This window comes from Gallinula chloropus (genome assembly GCF_964237585.1).
Source record: "Gallinula chloropus genome assembly, chromosome: 6".
In the NCBI taxonomy this organism is placed as follows: Eukaryota; Metazoa; Chordata; class Aves; order Gruiformes; family Rallidae; genus Gallinula; species Gallinula chloropus.
The window spans coordinates 2,973,309-2,997,989 of NC_140091.1; the positions used below are offsets into that span (position 1 = coordinate 2,973,309).

The 24,681-nt window shown below is 44.8% G+C and overlaps 1 protein-coding gene across 1 annotated transcript in view; it reads right to left on the reverse strand.

Annotated features, from left to right (window-relative positions):
- PATJ (PATJ crumbs cell polarity complex component) overlaps nucleotides 1–24,681 on the reverse strand; it is a gene marked incomplete at its 5' end in the record, with an annotated part of 148,039 nt that overhangs the window by 1,882 nt on the left and 121,476 nt on the right. Inside the window, 10 exons of the mRNA XM_084265931.1 lie at nucleotides 610–733; nucleotides 2,416–2,519; nucleotides 5,359–5,463; nucleotides 6,924–7,046; nucleotides 7,326–7,366; nucleotides 9,328–9,445; nucleotides 12,147–12,230; nucleotides 13,345–13,492; nucleotides 15,047–15,240; nucleotides 17,204–17,287. Of these exons, the coding sequence (XP_084122057.1) occupies nucleotides 610–733; nucleotides 2,416–2,519; nucleotides 5,359–5,463; nucleotides 6,924–7,046; nucleotides 7,326–7,366; nucleotides 9,328–9,445; nucleotides 12,147–12,230; nucleotides 13,345–13,492; nucleotides 15,047–15,240; nucleotides 17,204–17,287 (1,125 nt within the window). The remainder of the gene's footprint in view (nucleotides 1–609; nucleotides 734–2,415; nucleotides 2,520–5,358; nucleotides 5,464–6,923; nucleotides 7,047–7,325; nucleotides 7,367–9,327; nucleotides 9,446–12,146; nucleotides 12,231–13,344; nucleotides 13,493–15,046; nucleotides 15,241–17,203; nucleotides 17,288–24,681) is intronic.

The following is a 24,681-nucleotide window of genomic DNA, read 5'->3' on the forward strand; positions in this document are numbered from 1 at the left end:
ATCGAAGACTGTAACGAGCCTGGATATCTGTGGTTGGACCCCTGAAGCAGAGGGGACATGACTTCCACTGTACCTTTGGGTGAATTCTTCTCATTTGTGTCACCTACCCTGCCCTACTTCACGTAAAATATTCCAAATTCCCACTGTTTTTGCCTTTCCCTGACTTCCAGAACCCCCCTTTGCATGGCCATGCCCATTCCTCTCACAGGAGCTTATTACTGGCTTTGCAGCCGAAGCTCAGTGACAAAGATACAACATCTCTGCAACCATCCCCTCTCCTGTACAGTGAGAGGAGCGATGCCTTCCTACCTCTTGGAAGGCTCTTTGAGATACATGGATATAAAACTGCCTTATAAATATTTTAATGCATAAACCCCAAGTTTCCTGAGTACACAGAGCAATTCTGCAGAGATAAAAGTCCCACGTTTCAGCCACCAGTGAATGCAGAACCCAGCTGTGAGCACTGGGGTCCATGCACTCACATCGGTGTACCTAGGATATTTTTGCTTTCTATTATGTAATATATTATCCAAGCCAAAGCTTAGTAAGGTTTATTTGTGAAGATAATAGAGAAAAAGGGAGAAAAACAAAACAAAACAAAAAAGATACCTTGGCAAATATAGTCTTGACATAAATGGGCAGGTCTCCATGGGGACTTCCATACCCCCCTACAATACTAAATCCCAGTCCATCAGAGCCTTTCTCCAAAGTAATAATCTTAGGCTGAGGTGCTCTGAAAACACAACAAATATCACTTAGAACAGCAATGTCTGTCTCTGGGGACTTTATGTAGAAGGAAGACTTACAGAGATACTTAGCTAGTGGTAAGACTTTCACAGACCCCGACTCTTGCCCTTGCTCTGAAACCTGCTCCTGTGCAGCCCAGAGAGGGAACACTATTCTGTGTACTTCAGTTCCACACTCTGAAGATACTTGGTTTTTAATAGGAACTCAAGGAGAACACTTATCTCTGGTGTAGAAGTGAGACTGCCCTCAGCAGCAGCCGCTGCACGTACGGAGAGGAGAGTTCGCTTTCTTACCGGCCAAGCCATCATCATTACTCTCCACAAGTGGGAACTGCAACACATTTCTTACAGCACAATTTTGTTCTGTGACTTCAGAGGACAGAGTCTAATAGACAGGGTGCAGCCAGAACCACTTGTGTTTACAGTCTCAGCTTTAATATAGACTCTTCAGGCTGGTTTCTTGTTCATTCGGACCTACACCCCTGTGCCTCATCACTCCCGAGAGCCCCTCGCTCCCTGCATCACCTGAATCCCTGAACTGCTCTCTGGGGGTATTTATGGTCTGTGTGGAGCAGAGGCTGAGTTTTTTCTTGGTGGAATTCAGACCACTTGTAGCTACATATCCAACTCCAATTGGAAAAAGGAATTTCTACATATTTAGAAAGAACTATTGTGGGCAAAAGCTGTTTGGTGTCTTCCACCTATCTAAAGTTGCAGCCTACGATGAATAATATCTTGCTGTTTCTTTATCCCTACCTAATTCTGCTTCGTATTTTCTACACTCATATTTCCTTTCCATTTTAATATGAACAGAGAATACAAATCCTTTTGTGAAGTAAGCAATCTCCTTTGGGACCAGCAATAAAAGCAGTGTCTTACACTGTAAAACTAGAGAATGCAGCATAAATAGCTTAACTTCTATACCCCAAACCCCCTGAGGTAGGGCAGCAACTTGCATCTCAGTTCTTAAAATAAATATAATGCCTCAAAGAATGAAAATGAAGAGCATAACGAAGCTAATGAACCAAAATGAAGATCAAATACATTTCAGAATGATAACTGGAATGCTCTAAGCTGCCCTGGAAAGCACATGGTGGAGAATGATGGGAGGAGGGTTAGATCTCCACCTTCCATCACCACACAGAAGGGCTGCAAGTAGAAAATTTTGCATCACTTTTTTTTTGACTTGTACAAAGAAAGTTCTGGGAGGTGTTTTGAAACATTTGTTTCTGACACCAGGCTTTTTAACACCCCTTGCCTTAGTCTGCCAATGACAAATTATTTCAAATTGTGACAATCCTCCTTTCAGGCAAGGAAGCCAGTGGACAAGGGCAGAACTATCATGTCAGTATAACAAATTAGAAAATGGAGGAGGTTTGGGGTTTTCTGGGTTTTGTTTATGGTGAGTTTCCTTTTGGTTAGTTGTTTTTTGTTAGGTTTTTGGGTTCCTTTTAATGTCCAGAACTAGAACCACAGTTTGCACTTATTGACTCAAGCAATTTCTGTCACCAGGTGAGTCTGCAATCAGCCTAGAGAAGTTCACACTTACCATTTCAAAGGTGATGGAAAATGAGAGAGAAAAGCAATGGGTAAGACCTCCTTCACCAGCCTAAGCATCTCCCTTGCACGGGGCACAGAGATCGAATCTGCAGACTAAGGACAAACTTACTCAGGATCTTCAGAAGGATGCTCGGAAGACGAGTTGAGGTTGCATCCTGCAGACATGCTCTCCAGCTGGGTAGCAATGGCACTGATGTTGGTATCAGCCACAACCTAAACAGAAGGATGCAATGAAGTACCATGAGTGTGCTCACTTAAAGACATCTTGGCTAATTATGTATGAAAATAGCCCCAATACGTTAGGGAAATCGGTCGTTGATGTTTGTTTCAAGGAATTTCAAACACAAGTCCCACTCTCTGAATTTCCCCATTAATTCAACTTTCAGATAACGCTTTTTTTCCTGGAAAACATTGAAGGAAAGCACTTGTTTTGGATTTTGGATTTGGATTTGCAGTATTTGCCACTGAAAGGACATCAGTTTCCTAACAGCTACGTGCCATGGTTATCTACCATGCCATGGCTTTATCTACTCCTGAGGAACCACTCCTCTCTGCTTGGCGCTTGCTGCACCACACAGCTCAGCTCAGAGACAGTGAGAAACACCCAGTATGTATATTTTCAGCATTTCCTCTAGCTATCTATGGCCTCATTTCATCACAACTGACAGGTACTTTTCCCACTGTGAGAACGTGGCTTCAGGAAAACGCACCTCTCCAAAATAAAAGAAACCATTATATAAATCCCCTGTTTTAAATGAAGGCTCACAATTCTTCCACAACATTATTTCCCTCTTTCTAATCACTTGGAGCTAAGAAGGTGCTGGCATTTTCTAGTAAGGAAGATTAGTTCTCATGCTGGTTTTGCATCCCAGGACTTGGGTTCTTGGATGCCCAAAATGAAGGGGTCCAGCAGACAAGATAGCTGCAACCTGGCTCAGCCAGCAAAGACTCCGTTAAGTTCCCCTTCCTGTTGCAGCAGGGGAAAGAGTGCCAGGCAGTATTTGTCATATTTTGTTGTTAAATAAAACGAGGGCAAAATAAATCTATATTCAAAAATCTTCAGTTGGCAGTAAGAACGTATCAGAGTTCAACAACCTCGTAAAAAAGCTTCCCCTTATCTCATTACTACACCTGCAGAAAAGAAATTAAATTAAAGCAAAGCATCAAAACAGCCGAAAGGGATGATTGTTCCCCTGAGACCCTAATCTCCCATTTGCAAACAGCATTTGCAAACTCCTTTTGCCATCCTTCCCAGGACGTGGGGATAATAAGCCTTTCCACACCACTGAACGCAATTATCTGACCTTTCAAAGCAGTTTGCCGTGAAGTGGTCTAACCCGATAATAAATAGAATTACTTAATGACACATCAGTCATGATCATCACAGCGATAGGATTATTCCATTTAGATTGTTTTCATTTAAAAAGGGAAAAAAGAAAAGCAAGCTTGTGGTGGTGAAGTACCTGGGGTTGGCGCCTACGGTAACCGCATCACCGCGCTTACGGTAAAGGGCTTCTGCGCCACGCGGTGCCGGCGTTGATACCCAACATCCCACCTTAGCGTCACAGATTTTTGAGAGAGGAAAACAGAGTCTGCTCTAGGAGAATAAACCTGCAGCACCTGTCTAAAGTATCAGGGGCATTTTAAGCTAGAGGCGGAATGCGGAGGAAACTCGGAGGAAAGAAACGCTGAGGAAACGGGGAGGAAATAGGCAGAAACATGGAGGAAACTTGGAGGAAAGAAATGTGGAGGAAAACCCATCAACCAACAAACCCCAAAAGCTGTTTCTGGAAGAACCTCTTTGTTCATGTGAGCGACCAGCTGACAGGGCTCTTCACGGGGAAGAGTTTAAACCAGGTGATGAGGCAGAAGGTGCTGCATCACCGCTTTCCAGATCAGCGGGTTTGGGTTCTGCACTGAGCTTTCATTTTCTATTCAGGGAATGCCATTGACATGGAAAGTGAAATTACTCAGTGTTAGTACTGATATGGTGACTATAATTTAAGAGAAACTCCTCAGCTGGTATAAATCTGTGCACTCCCTTTGACTTCAACAGAACCACAAATACACCATCTGCTCCGGAACCGGCTCAGCATTACCAGGTCAGCGGTTCACAGACAGATAAAACAAGGAATAAGCAAGTCTAAAACTAAGGTTATTATAATTTCATTGCTTCCTCCCTCCCCCCCCCCCCCCCCTTCCAGTTTTTTATGGTCACATTTTTGCTGTAATGCAAGGAAGAAGAAAAAAGAGCTTGTAAAAATCTCTCGAGATGTTGTGACGATAAAGCAAGTTAGAGGAGGTTTTAGTGGTGCGTCTTACGCTCCTTTCCCAATTGTTCCAATAATTCTGCAAACGAGCAGCATTTTGAATTCTCTCTGGCAAGTATTCATCCCATTCCTTTGTGCAAACATGAAAATAAACTAAAGCTGAATATCCTGGTGAGCAGCAATGAAAACCGAAGGGGCAGAACACGTCTTCTTTTCATGAGGAAACACTGTTTTCTCTCTCTCGTGTTATTATTCATTAATCAATGGAATAATCATTGAATAATCAATTCTATGCAGCACTGTCCTAATGACAACACTGTCATTTTTACTAAACATCCCCAGCATTTCCTTCCTTCCTTTCCTTCCCCTCTCCCCCTTCCCTTCCCTCCATCAAAGACTGTGGACAGTGTGGCTGCACACTGCTTATGCGTGCGCACAGGTACACACAGAGAGGTAATCTCTTGTTCCTAGTTAACTTCAAATGAAAAAACAACCCAACAAAACTTGGAAGCTTGTTGATTCCTCATGTGTAGCAACAAGTTCTTCTGTTCCCTTTGTTAGGCTTTTATAGACTCAGGCTCGCAGCCTGCGTGAGTGGCAATAAAGAATTTCTGAATGGAAATGATTTTGCGCTTTCATTCTGTGTAATTCCCATCAGGAAGCACCCTGCAATTCTGTGATGCCTTGTGCCAGTGATGCTTAGGGGATTTTTTCCCCCCCTCCCACCCCCAAATGCCATTTATCTACCCTCACGCAGCTGCATGTTCAATTTATCACCGTACCTGCAGGATAATGCTCCCATAAGCATTCTTTAGTAGATTAACCGCATCTGCGTGAGACAGCCCATCCAAAGGTTGTCCATTAATACTGACAATCCGATCTCCAACCTAAAAGTACAACAGTAATGGAAAATTACTAGCATTAGGGAAAATTAAAATTAAGAATGCTTAAAATTCCTTGTGAACTTGGCAGTGTGCAGCCAGGGCTCTCTTCTGCAGGGTCCCTTTTGTGAGAATCCTGCATCGCTAGTGATCGTTCTTCAGAGCAAGGACAAGGAGGGTTTTTAAACAGCAACAAAGCCATCAGAGAAACAAAGGTGGCTTGGGTTTTACTCCTCCCCTCTGCAAGCAGGGAGTGAGATTCTCACTGCCACCCTCTCACACAGAAAGGGTTCATTTGCTTCCTCATGCGTGTCCTCATGCACAGAGAAGTTCATGCCCTTGCAGAATGTGAGTGTGGCACAGGAAAGCAGATGAGATCCTCATCTCATTAACCTGGTCTGGAGCACAAGTCTTATGAGGAGTGGCTGAGGGAACTGGGACTGTTCAGTCTGGAGAGGAGGAAGCTCAGGGGAGACCTTACTGTTCTCTCCAACTCCCGAAAGGAGGCTGTGGTGAGCTGGGGTCAGCCTCTTCTTGCAGAAAACTAATGATAGGACAAGAGGGAACAGCTGCAAGTTGTGCCAGGGTAGGTTCAGGTTAGAAATGAGGAGACATTTCCTCTCAGAAGGAGAGGTTGGGCATCGGAACGGGCTGCCCAGGGAGGTGGTGGAGTCACCGTCCCTCAGGGTGCTCAAGGAAAGGTTGGATGAGGTACTCAGGGATGTGGGTTAATGCGTGATAGAGGTGGTAGGGGGATGGTTTGGTGAGATGATCTCAGAGGTCTTTGCCAGCCTTAATGATTCTGTGATTCCATAAAAATGATCTTGACCCTGGCACTTAGTGCTATCATGTAAATCTAGCAGGGACATGGCATGAAGATAGCACCACATATGGGTCAATCTCATGGGCCAAAGCAACACTCTGTATGTATATAATGTTTTCTTTTCAGTCCTAAGGATTCCTTGAAACGCTCTCCAGACCTGACAGTGCTCACCCTGGTCAGTCCTGGAAACCCAGATATCCCATGGGTCTGATATAAAGGTTTCCTTTTGGCATTTCTTTGCAAGGGCCTTCAGATCAAACAACTAACTCCTGGCCTGGTTTCTGCCTGGTTTGAGCTCTAAATGATGCCCAAAACACCAGTAGTTTCCAGAGAACCTGCCGTTGCCCTCCCTGGGTCTGGATGAACACAGAGATCCAAAGACAACCGTAAATGCATTAATGTTCTTTCTCTTAACATCACCATGTGGGTGACAACTGCCATTATCCCAAGATACAATATCATCATTAGAAAGGGACAAGAAGGGCAGGTTTGGGTTTTCTGGTTTTGTTTTGATGTAAAAAGAAGCAGCGCAGTCCAGGAGGAATTATCAAAGTGATGGCATACACAGAAGTGCTTGAGGGCCCTTCTCCATGGGATACCCAGAAGATGAAATAGGAAATACCAAGGGGACCCCGTTACTCACTCGAAGTCTCTGGGTACGTGCAGCCACACCACTGGCTTGAATCATGGCGATGAAGATGGGGATATCTCCCAATGGACTTCCCTTCCCTCCTGCTATACTGATACCAAGTGCATCATTTGGTCCCTAAAACGAAGCGAAAGAAAACAACATTTGTGATGGAGAGGTCAGCAGTTGGGGTACAGCCACAACCCACTCATTTGACTTATGGAACAGGGGAAAAAAGGGACAGGTCTGACAGCCACACGCGTGCCCACACGTGCAGGTCCCATTCTACCAGCACACACCCAACAACCCATCGCAAACATAAATAACACCAATTTTACTTCTGAGAAACACTACAAAACCCAACAACTTCAGTTAAAGATGTCAGCTTTGTGAATTCATGGAAAATAACTCACTGACCCTCGTTATCTCCACAGTCCTTGGGCCCGTATCTGCTCCTCCTAATAAAGAAACAAACAATTAGCTCCTGTAATTAAGAGATAATATAATTAAGAGATAACACTGTCAGGTGACAACAGTCCCTCGCTGCCTAGTCAGAGTTATCACCAGGCAGAAGCAGAGCCTTCCTGTGCCAAACCAGGCAGCACTGCTCACGTGAGGGGGCCGGGATTTCTGTTTCATCCAGCGATGAATACGGATGTAATCGCTCCGGCTGACGGATGCCACCGTGACGCCCATTGTAGCACAGCCACCACTGTGAATTGAATAGCAGTGCTCCAAAGAAAAGCCCTATTGTGTGTTTCACTCCATTCGAGGTTGGCTTATTATTCATAAATCACTGCGTCCCTACCACAAAAAAAGGGGTAGGGCACGCGGCTGGTCTGGGACTGGTGAGGCTCCATTGGTTTCCTCTTCCAAATTTGTGCTGTATTAGGAAATAATAGACAGATGGGAAGTCTGGCTGGCACGTATCTAGTCATGGGGCATTTCAAAGTGCTCAAAAAGAGTGAAAATAGACCAAAAAAAGACCAAAGAAAGACTAAAAAAGACAAAAAAAGAGAAAAAGACCCAAAGAAGACCCCAAAAAGACCAAAAAAAAAAACCTCAAAAAAAAGAAAAAAACACAACAAAGCAAAAAAGACTAAAAAAAGAAAAATAAAAAGACTTGAAAAAGAAAAAAAAATACCAAAAAAATACCAAAAAAGACCAAAAAAAGAATACCAAAAAAGGATGCTTCAGAGGAATTGTTTGAACTGGGACTAAAGAGCCTAAAAGCTGATGGTGTAACTCAGCTCTATCAACCCCACTTCTACCTGGTTTAATGAAACTATGCGCAGAACCTTTCCAAAGGCAGGCAGAATTAGTCTCCTCCAAGAGTTAATGCCTCTTAATTTCTCACCACGTGTGCTTGTGCAGATCCCTGCAGCGCGCAGGGAGGGCAGGATGGCTGGGGCACAGGGAGGTCTGCAGCAGTGCAAAGCCCAGCCCTGGGGATGCAGGGTACGCAGATGTACCTTCTTGATGCTGCCCAAAAAGCCACACGCCTCCTCCAGCGCATGTGAACTGGCAGAAGAAACATCATCTACTGGGACGTGAGCGAAGGTTACCGGCTCTGACAGAGGTTGGGGCGCAGAGACGTGTGGGCTCTCTGCAAGCTACTATAGGTTGTAGATTTAGCACTTGCTACAATCTGAAAACGGCAGCGTGAGCACTGTGACTTTCTCAGCACAAAACGCCCCTTTGTACGCTCGCAACAACGGTGTAAATGAAGTGGTGGCAGCTTTATTCCTTGGGAAAAGGGTTTCTAATGTGAGAACCTTGCCCGTGCTAAGCCTCCGACAAGGGTGCCAGGGAATAGCAGGGCACAGGAATTCTGCACTTAAAGCAGAGGAGCTGTTACTCCACTAGCAGGTGTAAAAATAATGTCATCTGCTGGAAAGTGTTTGGGTTTTAAAATATCAGTCTTCTGGGAGGCTGAGCAGGAAAACCAGATTTAGGTATTGAAAGGCTGAGTGAGCTGGGGCTGTTCAGCCTTGAGAAAAGAAGCCTGAGAGGGGATCTGATCAATGTTGATCAATAGCTGAAGGGTGGGACACAGGGGGACATGGGCAGCCTCTTCTCAGTGTCTGTGGGGACAGGACAAGGGGCGATGGCCTCAAGTTGGAGCACAGGGAGCTCCCCACCAATCTGGGGAAGAACTTCTTCCCGGTGAGGGTGCCCTGGGACAGGCTGCCCAGGGGGTGTGGAGTCTCCTTCTCTGGAGATATTCAAGGACCCATCTGGAGACCGACTGTGCGACCTGTCCTAGGGACCCTGCTTTGGCAGGGGGGTTGGACTCGATCTCTGAAGGTCCCTTCCATCCCCTACAACTCTGTGAGTCTGTGATTCAGCGTGGCTTTTAAACCAGCTCAAACACAAAGCAAATAACGTGCAGCTACTCTGACAGCTGCCCAGATGGTACCTGAGTTCCTCTGCGATACATCTGCTGAAGATCTTTTCGTGCTGACAAAATTCTGTAAGGTAGAGAGGACTGGAGCAAGCGCTGGGTGGAAGTGGCTGTGGACACTCTGTTGGCTCACCTGAAGTTAAAAATAAATCAAAACCCACAAGTCAAACCCAAATGTTAACTTTAAAGCAGTCCCTGTAGCATACGGGAGCAGCTGTGCTCTGTGCCAACCAGCCTGGAAATCCCACAGCGGTCTCACAATGCAAAGCCCTCCAACTTCACTTCCAGAAGGGAGAACCACCTGCCAGACCCTGTCCTGAGCTGTGGGCACACCTGTAGCATCCCATTTGTACACGGTTCAGATCTGGTCTGGAGGAAGCAGGATTAAGCCCCTCCTTTGCTTATTCCTGCTCTGAGGATGAGAAGAGGAGGAGGAGGGGAGATGATGGCTGCTGCTGAAGCTTGTAGGCATCTTCCCTGTGGGTCATCCAGCAAGACCTGTAACAGCTTCTCTCCCACCGTTGGGGAGAACAATTCCACCCATCTTGGTATGCAGCAGTAACCTACCAGCTTCATTATTTTAGCTGTCTATATTGTCTTATTACAAGTCCTGAAATTGTCCCTGCTCCTTTCACTGGATCAAGACCTTACTCCTATTTCCAGAACAACATGCCAGGTGACAGAAGGGAGAGCGTCTGCAGACAGATGCTTATGCACCATACAAACCCTCCCTGGCCCTCCTTTCCCCTGTCTTGTATCTGCCTTTACCTTCAGACTCTGCCCCTCAAGAAAACATCATTATCAACTTAGGAAATGCATCCAAACATCAGGTTTCACCAATGCCAGACCTTTTCCACTACTCTGCCTCATACAAAACAAAGGTCCAGCCTATACTTCTCCATCCCCAGCAGAGCTTTCTCCCTTCTAAACGCATTAGGCAGCAAATCAGAAGCTCTGGCAGCTCTTATCCATCCTGACCAGCATGCAGCTGTCGGTGACCAACAACAGGCTGAGTGCAATCTCCACCTCAACTTGCCAATTCATGGGTCAGTTAATGTAATTTGGAATGTGTGTGAAAGAAACCACTGTCCTGCACTGCGAGCTCTGTATTTCTACTGTTCAAGGTATGCAACGGACCAGGAAGAAAAGCCAAGTGAGGACAAAAGTTCTGGATGCTCTTGGCCAGTGGCTTCTAAGACATTGCTCACAGTTGTATGAACCATTCAAGCTGATTTGCTGTATTCCCTGCCAATATTTTTATAACTCTTGGAATGGTTTTGCTGAGAAACATTGATTCAGTTTTCAAAATCCCCAAGTCACTTAGGGGCAGCAAGAGGAAGGCTCTCGAGTGGCTCTGCACAGAGAACAGCAATTACAGCTCCTTGTATTAAAAGGGAGACAGAAATTATCTGTGGAATTATCTGCAGGAGTCTCTTGTGCTGCAAAGAAAGGGGGATGATGCTGTTTGATCTGATTTTCCACCCAGAATCATGTTGGATGTTACGGCGTGTTATACTGGGTGGATAATATTTGACCATCACCTTTTGATTACTTTTTGCTCTCCCTCAGACTAGCTGTTGATAAAACAACCAAAAGAAAGTAACAGTCAAGACCTCTGCCTTTACTTAACACAACCAGTATCGTTTTCCTCTGTTATTTCATGTTTCCTTGCCCACTGCACACAGCACAGATGTTTCTCCAATGATGTTTAGACATTATTTTTAAAGCTGGGCTTAGCCCAGCTGTTCAGCGTGGCTATGGGCTCCTTGGCCCCTCCTGACACCACACCCCCACATACAGCAGGCTGGATCACTGCTGGCCTTCGGGAATTTAAGAAATCACAGCACAGGACGATGATTTTGGCACCCCTTTTTGGGTCGTTCATGCACAACATCAAGGACAAAGTTCCCCTCTTACCAACCTCCTTTAAAAGCATTCCTGATGTAACTTACATCCCCCCCTTTACCCTCCCCATGGTTCCTCCTCCCCATTTCCAAACCGGAGACTTTCTTTTAGCATCTGCAACGGCTGGATCCCATCTGTGTGCAGCCTCCCCTGCCCGCTCACACATGGGAGGTGAGTGGGTGATGTCCACAGGGCCCCCAACAGCTGCCCCTGGGCAGAGAGGGGGCAAAATACACCAAAGCAATAGAAACACAGCCCATCTGTCTCAGGGACACTGGCAGCTTAAATATCATGGCAATGCAGCTGGGCTGAGGAAGGAAAATCCATTAAAAGAGAAGTTTTTGAAGTCATCTTGCCTTGCTTTTCTCCCTTGCAGTACTCAGGCTTTAATAGGAATGGTATCAGTGTCTGAGCTGATTCGGGGGTGCAGGGAGAGGGGAAAAGCCCTGCACTGATTGAAAAATGAATTGTTGTCCTCGCTTCAGGTAAAAAGCAAGCGAAGCAGGAAATTGCTCTGTGTTTTCTTTGAGAGCAAAGCAGCTCTCCTGTGGTTCTGCCACAAGATGGGCAAAGATACAGTTCAGTTTCATTAACTCATTTTGATTGACAAAACAGCTGCAGAAAATACATTCAGCATTTTTTTTTCAGGTCTAAAAAATTTCCGGGCATCACCACTGGAGAAAAGCTGTTAGGAGGTTTTGGTGTGTCTCAGGAAGACACTCCTTAAACAACACAAACCCACGCACTGAATAGCTCTTCTACTTTATCAGCACGGCGCTTACTTTGCAGTTCAGCACAGAAAATGACTGTGATCAAGACTTTGTCCCAGGCCCTCAGCAGTAAGTGCCCATGGAAGGAGGAAGCCTGTGCGCTGTCCCCCTGCCCTGCCCTTCCCAGCTTCATCTTATAGGTATGAATTCATCACTAACCTGACTGTTCTGGGATGTTTTCCTTGATAACCACGATCCAGCTCGCAATCTTCCAAGTTCAAGATGCACTAGGCCTTGGGCACACTTGGGAAAAGAGAAAACACAAAACAACAAAGCATTTATGTGGATGTAAAGTATTTCATTCTCCTCCAGAGTGAATGATGTTTATACTCAACACCATGACTCTAGGAAGAAAACCACAAGGACTGCTCAAAACGTTAATGTTTGTGTCTAGAGAACAGGAGAAGTACCCAGCCCTGGGTTTAAGTTTATCCTGAAGCTCTATCCTGTTTACTGAAGTCAGTAGGAATCGTCCTGCTGGCAAACTGTAGATGGGGAATTACTCAGTAAATAAATACACACCTTCCCCCAACATTTGCTGCTAAATATGCTCCTGAAAAACACCTCAGAGGAAAAATGCTGCGGAAAAGGGTGAATTTAACGCATATGGATTTGACTTAATAATACACCCTTGGATCACTGATTTCCAGTTCTTGAATAGGTAAACTTTTGGCCAGGTACCAACCCTGAATGGAAAAAGCAAGGAAATAATTAGCCTTTCTGTTCAAGAATGGCAGAAATCACATGCAGAAACACTAGCAGCAATAGCAGGGGGAAAGCCCTTGTCTCGGGGTGCAGTTTTAAACAGAAACGGGGCTGCAGCATCACTCCCACCCACCCTTTCACTCTGGGTAAGGCTGGGAGCTGCAGGGGGCAGAGGGGCAACATCAGGCAACTCCCTGCCTGCTTCTCCAGCTTGAGCAGCCGTATGCTTCTTAACAGAAAAAGGCAACTTCCCCCAGACCATATAACTTCAGAGTACAAAGTCACCCCTGTAAGATGGAAAGGGATTGCAGGTGCTATTTTACAGCTGCAGGTTAGTGCAGCAAAGCCAAGGGGTTTTATTTCGCCTCTGTGCCATATGACTCTCAGGTTTCAAAATACTTTGCTAACATACAAAGGAGACAGTTACATTCTCAAGCAAGTGCCTGTCTCTTCCTGCTTCCTATCATCCTGCTTCTGGATATTCACGGAGAAGCGATTTTAAACCAATCTCCCAAAGTTCTTTGGGATGAAATTCCTGTCTTGGTATTCAGCTCGAGCGGTCCCACCTATGTGCAAACAGCACTTCAGGATAATTACTTTGCACAGTGTGAGTAACTGCGATTCAGCATCTTAAAACATGTTATGTACTCACCTTAAGTATAGTAGCAACAGTCTCCTGCGAGGCATTTCTCATATCCTCTCCATTTACAGCCAAAATCTGATCTCCTTGAATTAATCTTCCATCTAGGTCTGCGGCTCCTCCTTTAACAATGTCAGAGATAAACACTCCACTTCCATTTCTAACAATGCAAGAAGCATATGGCTAATTACACAATCCAATATTCTTTGGGAGACCAATTTAGATTACTTGCATTTAAAAGACATTAAAAGAAACCTGTGAGCAGAGGAAGAACTAGTTTTACACCCTGTTCAACGGTTTGAGTGTAAAAAATCCTATGAGTTTTAAAACTGAGGCATGTTTTGCTATAATTAATGCTGTCATCTCCCTTGAACTGTTACTTCTGACTCCATGATCCTTCAAGATTCATGAAAAATACCCCTTGTATGAATAAAAAGCCAAGGATCGTTCTAAGATGGACTTAAATCATCTCCTGATGTGCCCAATATGAATTACGCAGCTTCAGATATTTCTTTTTCTCTATTCCCCCATAGACTCAGCTCAGTTTCTCTCCAGAAGCCTGGAGACCCCTCCTCAACAGAAGAACAGGGAGAAATCTGCAGAGGAGACTTTCCTAGCTGGCACAGGAGGTATGTGGCAGCAAACGTGGTGATGTGCCTGCAGCAGGCAGCGAGCCTTGCAAGGGTGATGGGCCATGAAAAAGAGGGGAACCTATTTATTTCCCAGCTCCATCGCAGGGAAGGGACGTGACACTTCACAACCTGAATTATATCTGTGTGTCATCAAATCAGGGTACCCCTAAGGTAGAAACCCCCACAGCAAAGTGGTTACCAGCAGTGGTACAGAAAGTTTTGCACAGAAGCAAAGGCTGGAGGGCTGGAGACCACGATTACCATCTGTAGGGTAATTTACATAAGCTAAATTAATTACCCAGCCTGCAATCTGCTCACAACACCTGGCTTAAACATTGCCACTCTTGTAAAAAAAACAACCCAAAACTGCTGTGGAAACTTTGCTGACCATCCACAGTCAGCATGAGGAGATGATGATTTGTAATTGGGAAGAGAAATTCTTTTTGGCAATAGAGAAGAGGAGCAATCTGACTCTTACACACTAAGACCAAGTGAGCACTCGCCAGCCTCATGCCATAAATCTCTTCCAGTCATGAAAGATTAAATCTGTCAGTGCTCTGGTTCGAGTGATGTAATAGTGATGCTTTAGAAATCCATCAGTAAAAAGGCACGTTGGATTCAGCAGCCGTCACCAACCCCAGTTCTGCACTCCACTTTGACAGCACTCAGGATTTGGGTCTAACTCAGCCTCTTGCCTTTCTTTGCTCCCTTAGAACCTGAGTCAGAGCTCAATCTAACTCACAGATGCATTTCCAAAGGTGTATCCCGGTGTGTGGAAACAAGGTGGTTTCTCTCCCCATTTTGAAAACTGAAAAGCCATGGCTAGGGCTTGTGAGCCCCAAAACACGGCTGCGCTGAAGCCAGCACAACAGCGAGCTCCCGGTTCTGTGTGTGTCCTGTGTGCTCTACACAGAGCAGCCAGGACCACAGCCCCACAGCATCCTTGAAACTATATGGATACAAAATTCCAGTCCCTACAGAGTTTTCCCTTTATTTCACATTCCATTTAACAGTGCAGTAGTTGTTTCTATGGCAGAAAGCAGAATATTTCTCATTTGAGGTGCAGAGAGAGACCCTCTTACCGTTTCCCAGCTATGCTGAGCCCTAGTCCTCGGCCTGTTTTCTTTTGTATATCTACATAGAAAATCTCTAAGTTTTCTTCATCTTTGTAGTGTGCTTCATCTCTGTAAACAACCAGCTGGACCTTCTGGGGTGTCTGTCTCAGGGCGGTGATGGCTTCTTCATGGCTGGCATTGCGCAGATCGATCCCGTTCACCTGAAATAATCAGTGTTTTCTTTCCAAACGACATGTATAAATGATCTTTCCCTCACACCCTACCCTAGTGTGAGAGGGTGAATTTGTCAATTTGACACCCCTTGGCACTCTAATTTAGTGCTCCCATTTCCAGAGGCTAGAGCTTGGTGCTTTGTGCCACTGCCTGGAGTTAAATCACAGCTATTGAAACATTTTGGCTTGGAAGTTTTGGGGGTGTTCTTCCCTTTTTAAATGCCAGTATCTCAAGCCCTTCTGCTTTCTTACAACTAGGCAAAGATGGACGCGTTCCTCTGAGCTTTTCCTCTACCTTTCACTGCTCAGATTTTTTCTTCCCGGCTTCCCAAAATCACCGAGGACAGGAGGTATCACAGAGGATGGGAAACAGACACGGTGTGGCCCAGGAGGGACACGTTCCATGGTTATTTTGCTGTACTCCAATAGATGGCACACAAGACCGCTCCTGGAGTGTGCAGTTACATTTCTCCTACCATAACCTGAAAGTGCTGAGAGGATTTCAGCAACATCAGATAGAGCAAGAAGTTCGGAGCGAACGCTCAAGTTTTTAAAGAAGAAAAAAAGCCACCCCATCAACCCACTCCTGCATCTTCAAACCTCATCTCCTCATTCTGCCAAGCCTAATCCACAGATATACCCTTTAGGGCGTTTGCCAATGTTCTGTTGACAAAATCAGCCTTTATTTCTTAATAGCAAAAATATCAAGGCTTAAATATTTGCAGTCTCTTTGGGAAGCGGCACGCACTGTGACTGAGCAACAATACAAGGGTAATCCACTTAGATAACGTAATAACTTCTAAGGCAATGAAAATATTTCTCAGTATTTCTAGATATGCAAAGTTATAATCACACTTAATTTCACATCAAGATAATTAAGGCCAATCTACAGTATTTATGTTCTTTCAGAACTAATTCCACACACATTTATTTATACACCAAACTGGTATTCTCTTCTCAACATGGGCACGTACATGTGCTTTATCATGCTAATCCCAAACCGACTCAGAGCCATCTTTCTGATTCATTAGTACAGCTTTTAAAAGCTGAACCAACAGCAAAATTATGGCACACAAACATTAGCACTTTCCTGTTTGGCCAGAGAAGAATTAATAAACCTTCCCCATTTTATCCCCTAATTATTGGGCTCTGTTAATACACAGTTATTTATAAAACGAAAACAACAGTCAGCGTTAGCACTAAAAAAAATATTTTCAATGCAAGAGCTGTAAAGACAAGTCCCCAAGTACCCCTTGCTATTTTTCTAACCCTACACACCGAAGCCTTAATGGCCAAGCTGGGAATTTGTCCTGATCTGACAGCGAGACGCTGCAAGCAGCTGCGCTGAACCCTGGCCTGACGCAAGTCTCATTTGCAGACCAACACTTCGTCCTTAACCCTTTCCCTCCTCTGTTTTCATGCTTATTTGTGGGGATGGGGGAATGGAGAAAAAAACCCAACCCCACCATGTTTATTCACAGAAATAATTCCATGTGTTCATCAGTTTTAGGAACCACAGCTCGAAGGCACCGCGGGTTTTTCGGCAGCGATGCTGTGGCCGCCCGCACCCTCTCGCCCCACGCTCGCCCAGCTCAGTGCTTGGTTTGCAGGCAGAGGTACCTAGAGATACTGGAGCGGCGGCGGCACAGGCCCCCGAATGAAAGATTAAACAGATGAATAATACCGAGCTATTGGACATGACAGCTGAACTATGTAATTCGAGAACTGCCTTGCTCAATTAAATTTAATATATTCTCAATTTGTACCTTCAGTTTACATGAATATATAAGGAAATAGGAATTTGCCAGGATGTTCCCAGTGACAGAGAAGAAGTTTCAAGTCCAGACCCTGCGAAGTGATGTCCTTCCCCTACAAGAACCCTACACTGCATCGAACATGGGTACACATAACAAAGGCATAAACAAGCTGATACACCAAGAGACTGGCTTACCTCCAGGATCTGATCACCAGCCCAGAGCCTGCCATCTCGGGCTGCTGCCCCTTCTTCATAAACTTCGTGGATCACGATGGCATCCTGTGGGAAGAAGGGGTGCAATGAGTCCTCCCCTCCCAAACACCCCGCACTGTCGCCAGCCACGGCCCGTGCAGCCCACAGCTCCTCAGTGAGAGGCGCAGCGCTCCAGGGCCAGCATAACACAGATTTATTTACTTTCATTCACATTTTGAGATAAGAAAACCACCACCACAGTTAAAACACAGCCAGTAAAAAGGCAAAGGGGATTTTGTTCACCACTTTCAAGGTAGACTTGTCTAGAGCTTCTTGGGCTTCCATCATTTTTCTACATTGGCATCAGCAGTACGTGAACTCAGTGTGAACCGCTGCATTAATATCATCTACTTTTTATGATATTATTTAAAACCAGATTCTTTGGAGCTATGAATATTTTTAGGGACTTGGCACAGATCTCAGCTTTAAGCGAGAACCGAATGCCTTGTGGTAAATAGCGCTGGTTAAATCTGTAAGAAATGAAATCCAGAAGAAACGAACAATGGCAAATGTTAGTTTATTACTGAGGTTGGAAAATGTAGGCAGTGGCAGATGTAGCTTCAGGGAAGGTTTCAGTGATTTAATCTTATTGCCAGCAATAGATGTCCCCAAAGAAAAAGCATTACAAAGAACATACTGTTCTCTTGCTGGTGCTTTCCCTTTGCATTGTTCTGCTCTGGTTCTTTTCTTTTTCTTTCTTTATTTTTTTTTCCCCCTAAAACAAATAGGTGAATGTCCTGCTGCAGCGCTCCAGCTGCGGTCCTGACAGCTACAAGGATGGGACACGCTCCTCTCCTCCCATGTCACCAGCAAACACCCAGCACACCCACTTCTCCATGAACTCCATAACAGCTCTGGATAAATACCAGTGATTTTTAGATCTGTAGGTACCAGATAACCCATCCCCAGGCAAATATACCTTCCAAAAATGCTATGGTTGTGTGGTCCTTCACCAGTTCGATGTACCAGTCAAGAAAGGAGCCTTTCCATGGCATTCACCACTAAAAGCGTAAGGTTAGCAGCCCATGAGCCCCACTGTGAGCTGCCTTCCCCAGAGCACGGGCAGGAAATAGCTGCTGGGGTAGAACACAGTGCTGCCGTGTTCTGAAAGCACTGTTAGATACTGCATCTCTCACTACCAAGTTAACCCCCCTCCTCGCCCCTCGCGTTGCCTTGCCATCCTTTCCCAGCACACATGGTGCATGTGGAACAGAAAGAAAACTCAAATGCCCTTGAGCAAGCACTCTGATCAAGACAACATCGAGGGCATCATTCCCTTTCGCTCCCACCACACGATGTGGACTTGTATCCAGAGCTGCTCCACAGCCACCAGATCACAGCCCCACTGCCACGAGCCTCCTCCTTTGATACACACACACCAGCCACTGCAAAAAGCCCGAAGGATTTTAATCACAAACGGATTACAGCTGATACCAGCATCCCAGATGGGGGGAAAAACAGATTTCAATCTGCATAAAGAAAGGCAAAACACTATGAGCTGTGTCCTGAAGTAATTAGGAAAATCAAAAGAATGGTTTGATTGAGAAAAGAAAAATGTATCTATATATATCTGCCATTGGCAACTGTGGGGTTCTCTTGAAATAACCAGAATGGCTGTTACCAGTGGGACAGAGCAACACGTGCACATCCATCTCGGCAGCACCGCTGAAATCCTGCTACACGTCTTACATCTTCTCTCTGTTGTGGGGTTTTGGTTGGGGAGTGGGTTGGTTTGGGAGGGGTTTTTTTGGGGGGGTTACCTTTGTTCTAAAAACGATCACGTAACTTTAAGTCAACACAAGCTACTCCTGCCTGGGTGAGAGCCAGGAGGGTGACAGTGAGGTGTGTTTTTTCACCTGAGGCTGATCACCAGTAACTCTGAGAAAAAGCTGAGCCTGTGGTTTAGAACATCCACAGCCTGCTTCACTTTACTTTTGTTTAAACTCTTTACAAAGGGAGGCATTTAGAAGTGGCCAAAGAGATAACAGAACATCAGCCAGCTCGTTTAAGACAGTATCATGCATAGGACACTAGGGCAGGGGATGAAATGGCAACGTGACCATGGAACAGTACACGGGGCACATACACAAGATGGTCAAATTGAACTCGTTCAGACTGCATTCAGTCTGGTATTTGCTCTGAGCTTTCAATCACATTTCTTTAAGTTAATTTTCCATCTCGGGTTGCTTTGGAAATGGTCAATGAACTGGAGTTACCAGCTTCTCCCAGTGCTGCATTATTAAATGTAAAACTGCACATTCCTCAAGCTCAGATTCAGGAACCACCGAGTGTTATCGGTTTGGATAATCGGCATCATCTATTTGAAAAGGCAACAATTCAGTATGACATTGTGGTTCCTGCATGTGTTAGAAGCCAGACCTAGAACTAAAAATACATATGGCATGAAAAGGTACATTCCTGGTCGGTCTGTGTCTACCCTGAAGAAGGAAACATCTCACTGACCTGCCAAAGCACTGTTTTTCTTAACTAGGTTGTGTTTTTTTGGAAAGAGTCATATAGTTGAATCAGGCTTATCAAATCCATTAAAACTGGAATGAAGAAACACGTTCATGTTGCACTGCAAAGATTTTTGAGAGTCCATAAACATGAGAGACTTACCTTCCTTCACTTATAAACTATGACAGAGAGACAACTTTCCTCTGGTAGTTCTGGGATCACTTAACCCAGAAGTCATCTTTTGCCACTGGATCTAGTGGGATCTGGACAAGACAGCTAGTTTTGCTCATCCATGACAAATCACCCAAAACCCCCCCAGAACCCTACTGATGTTGCTGAAAATTTTTAGTTATACCAATATTTTAAAAGAAGCTGACCCAGTAATGGGATGTAATGTCACTCTCCAACCATCTAAGACCTAGTCTGTAAGGACTCTACCAACACGCTATGGATTTAAGCTGTAACCCCCCTCTTGGGGCCTCAGAAAGGAAAATAAGTAAGAAAAAAAGGCTCTATTGTGACTAAAACAACATAATGCATTTATTGAAAGGATGGGTTTTGGTTATGGAATGTCTGCAGCTCCTGTTCACTAGCTTCAATTTCAGTTGCATGCTTGATATCTCTAGAAGTCAAGGCTTAAATGATTCAAAATCAATTAATCAATAGAGATGGAAGAAGGGAAAGCAGCATCAGTGCTCACCTAGTTCATGAATTCCTGGTGGCTCTGGACACATCTCCGCTCCCATCCCTCCCCATCTCCTTTCCCTACCAGTTTCAATGCTCCCATCCCTCCCCATCTCCTTTCCCTACCAGTTTCATACAGACTGTGGCACTTTGCTTGGCAAGTCCCAAAATCCATTTGTGCAGAAGGGGGCAATAAAAACACTCCCATATCAGGAACGCAGCTGTTTAAAGAAAGATATCCAGCTGCTGAAAGCACATACTTCATAAGGTTTACAAATCCATTCAACAAACTGGAGCTTTAATCTTTGTATATTTTGACAAAGAACAGTCTGGGGCAGTCACACAAACTGGGAATTACTGCAGAGCTGGACATTCCTGACCGGGACGGAAGGATGCAGAATACAAGCCAGGGGTTATAAACAGCGTTTTTCTGTGCTAAACAAAGTTGCAGGTGTAAACTTAAGACTATCTGACCATGCAAACACTGAGCAACAAAGCAGAAGGGAAGCTGCTACTGCTGAGACTGCCATCCTGGGCTGAATACTGAAGGCTACTGAAGGGCCCACAAGACGAAGCCGAATGGCTTTGTGGCTTAAAAAATATCACCTGCAAGCCAAAATAGTTCCCAAGCATGTCAAAAGCATACCTGGTTCATCTATGGTGTGCACCAAACCTGTTAACAAGCTGTAATGCTTACCAAGCCTGATACACAGTACATCAGAGGGTATTTTGTGAGGTTCAGATTTGAGCTGTGGGGCAGCAACACTCCTCACTCTCACTTTACTGGCAGAATACCACGGTTGTTGCACAGTTTCCTTGAGCGAGGGGAAGGCACACGAGTGACAACTCTCACACTGACTCTATAGAAGAGGCTTTGGCTGTAGAAGAGAAGGCAATGGTGGACAAGTAGAAGAGTTCAGGGAGTTTCTTGGTCAACACCTGCAAGAACAGTGCTGGTGCACAGCTACTGAACAGCGAGGGCCAGGCATCCTCACAGAAATCAGCACCCACTCTGGGAAGCCACTCATGGAAAACACAGCTTGTAAAACATGTGCAGTGTGACCTATGTTGCATCTCCTTCCAGCTGAGGGAGGGGGACAGCCCTGAACTCTCAGGGAATCGGATCTCAATTACCCCCCTGAAGCTGTGGATATTTTTTCTGCTTGATTTATAACAACTTCAGAGACGTGGTGGGGGAAGAATGTCAAACTCACCCATCAGCAGCGAGCAGAAATAGAAGCGCTAACGTTAAGAATTAAATTCAGAAGAATGACAGCTTAATCTTTGCATCTCAAATGTCAAGAACTGGTACAGCAGAGGCCCCAGGCAGTGACCACATAGCATTGTCTTGATTGAGCCTTTGGGAGGAAGGTGGTAAAGCCAGCTTCCTATTCAGGAAAATCACTGACCGAGCCTATGGAACTGTAAACACTGGTGAGAAAGGCTCACGAGCTGTTTGGCTTCAGGCTCCGACTGCTCACATGTTTTCTGCAAGTTTATAGCTTCTGAGCCAGCCTCTCCAGGGTTTCTTTTCTTCTAGGCAGCTGTTCTTCAGAAGGACAAGCAGGAGGTTTCAATGCAGGTACCCTTTGCCACCAAAAATCAGCCCCAGTCTGTTACTTGCAAATGCTGGGAGTAGAGGGTGAGAGAGTAGAAGGACAGAAGACATGAAGGAGGTTCAAACATTAAATACCACGGATATTTTGATGAATTTCCATCATGTGATAAAAGGTACATCAGTATGCAATGGGTGGGAGATTTCAAAAGAACTGGAGCAGAGAAATCCCCACGTACCTGGTGCTGGCTGGATTTGACAAGGAAAAAGGTCATTGGAAAAATTTTGGTAAAGAGGCTTCTTGCATAGTACTGGGTAGTCCTTATCTGCTGCAGATAATGCACAACAATTTCTTCAGCTGAGATAACATTAATTTTGTTTTTATAGAGTCATAAAATCATCTATGTTGGAAAAGGCCTTTAAGATCATCAAGTTGAACCGTTAACCCAGCAGTGCCAAGCCCACAACTAAGCCATATCCCTAAGCCCCCACACTTGCACATCTTCTAAATCCCTCCAGGGATGGTGACTCCACCACTTCCCTGGGTAGCCTGGTCCAGTGCTCAACAATACTTTTGATGAAGAGATTTTTCCTGGTGCAACTTGAGGTAATTTCCTCTCATCCTATTGTTTGTTCCTCTAGAGAAGAGGCCAACAACCACCTGGCTACAACCTCCTTTCCAGCAGTGGTGGAGTGCAACAAGGTCTCCCCTCAGCCACTTCTCATAAGATCTGTTCTCTAGACCCTTCACCACTCTGTTGCCATTCTCTACACCCACTCCAGCACCTCAATGTCTTTCTTGTAGCAAGGGGCCCAAAACAACACAGCACTTGAGATGCAGGCTCACCAGTGCCCTGGGGGAATGATCCCTGCCCCAGTCCTGCTGGCCACACCATTGCTGATACAGCCCAGGATGCTGTTGGCCTTGGCCACCCAGGCATACTGCTGGCTCATGTTCAGCTGCCTGTTAACCAACACCCCCAGGGCCTTCTCCTCCACGGAGCTCTCCAGTTGCTCTGCCCCAGGCCTGTAGCGTGTCCTGGGGTTGCTGTGACCCAAGTGCAGGACCCAGCACTGAGCCTTGTTGAACCAACAGCTCCTCTTTGCTGTGCTGTTTCAGTCTACAAGACTCAGCCATCATTTTGAGAGGATCAAAGGCGCTTCACAGAAGGAAGGTGAACCACTACATGTTGAGGACTGCGATAACCATCAGCACAGAATGACACTGGGTAAGAAATCCCAGACATTTCCAAGATGTGCCTTCTAAGGTGCTAATCCTTAGACAAAAAAATCCCAGAACAGTCCTGAAAGAAGAAACCAGATCTGTAGCTCTGTCCTCCAGCTACAAGGATCTCTACCACCAGACCATCACCAGCCATTTGTCCCACACTGAAGGGGATCATCATATGGGGAAAAGGTACCTGTCCCCCAGAACAGGTGCTTCTGAGCACACAGGGACAACCACGCCAAACATCCAGGTCAAAAGAGAGACATCAGATTTTTGGGAACCTATGTGGTTGGGCAGTGCTGGAAAGCAGGCAGGGCAAACTGTTGGAATTGTGTGAATTTTATGTGCCTGTATCCCTGTTTGGTCTGTAGTTGGGGTGAATGAAACTAACCACTAACCATCGTTCTGAATCTGGTGTAAGAAATGAGCCTTCTGCATGGATTAAAGCACTTTCCTAAGGATGCAAAAAAGTATGCTACATATAAAACAACATTCAGGAAAAGACGTTTTCTAATTTAGCTGACAAACTGTGTTATCCTAAGATAACATCACACGTTTCCAACAAATTTCCAAATGTTACACTGAATTAGCATTTATTAAAGATAATAAAGCTACAAGTTTGGGTTGGTTTTTTTTTTTTTGCTGACTGCAGGATTACAGGCTTATCTCTTTCCCAGGGTAAGTAAAATATCATTAGTTAGATCCTTTTCCACTTTGATAATACTTTGTCCAGAGTAGTAAAATTGTCATTTCATTTTTACAGGCTGGTTCACAGATAAAGTAGAAATCAACTAGTTGCACACGGTGCTTCGCCGCAGAATTAGCCCTGTTTAAGAACCTCTCAGTAGTTAAAATAAAGCCAGCTGCTGGTTATTTGGGGGCAGTTGAAATGACAACTGTTATGTTATGATCTGTGAGCTTCCATTTGCAGATCTAAAGGAAATCTAACAAAGATAACAGTTCAGCAACAAAAGCTGAAGGTCTGCTCCAAGCAAATCACTTCTTGAAGGGGTTTGTCTAATGGCATCGGGTTGTATATACCTCCTTCTAACACACTCCAATATTTTGCAATTTCTAGCATTCACAAACCATTAACAGGCCCCCAAAATCCTAAGCCAAACACTACTGTAATAAAACAGGCTGTAGAATGTAAAAATGTATTACTGTGTTAATGTAAAAATGCTTCACATTGCACGAGACTGAAAAAACTCCTCTACTCAAGGTCAAAACAAAAGGTCTGTTTCCCATTTAAGAACAAGCCCTTGCAAGAGATGGTGATCACTTGCCAACTTTCATAAAAAAGATTAACCCACAACATCAATATGAATATAATTTTTCATACTAAAATACAGATTTATTTTAAGGAAGTGGATAATATTTGTATTACATTTTATAGGCCCCTATAGTTACATCTGGTCCGTATTTATTTAAATTTTATTCAGCTTGCATAATATTTTTGCTTACAGTTATATTCTTTAAGATCAGAACAGCTAAAAC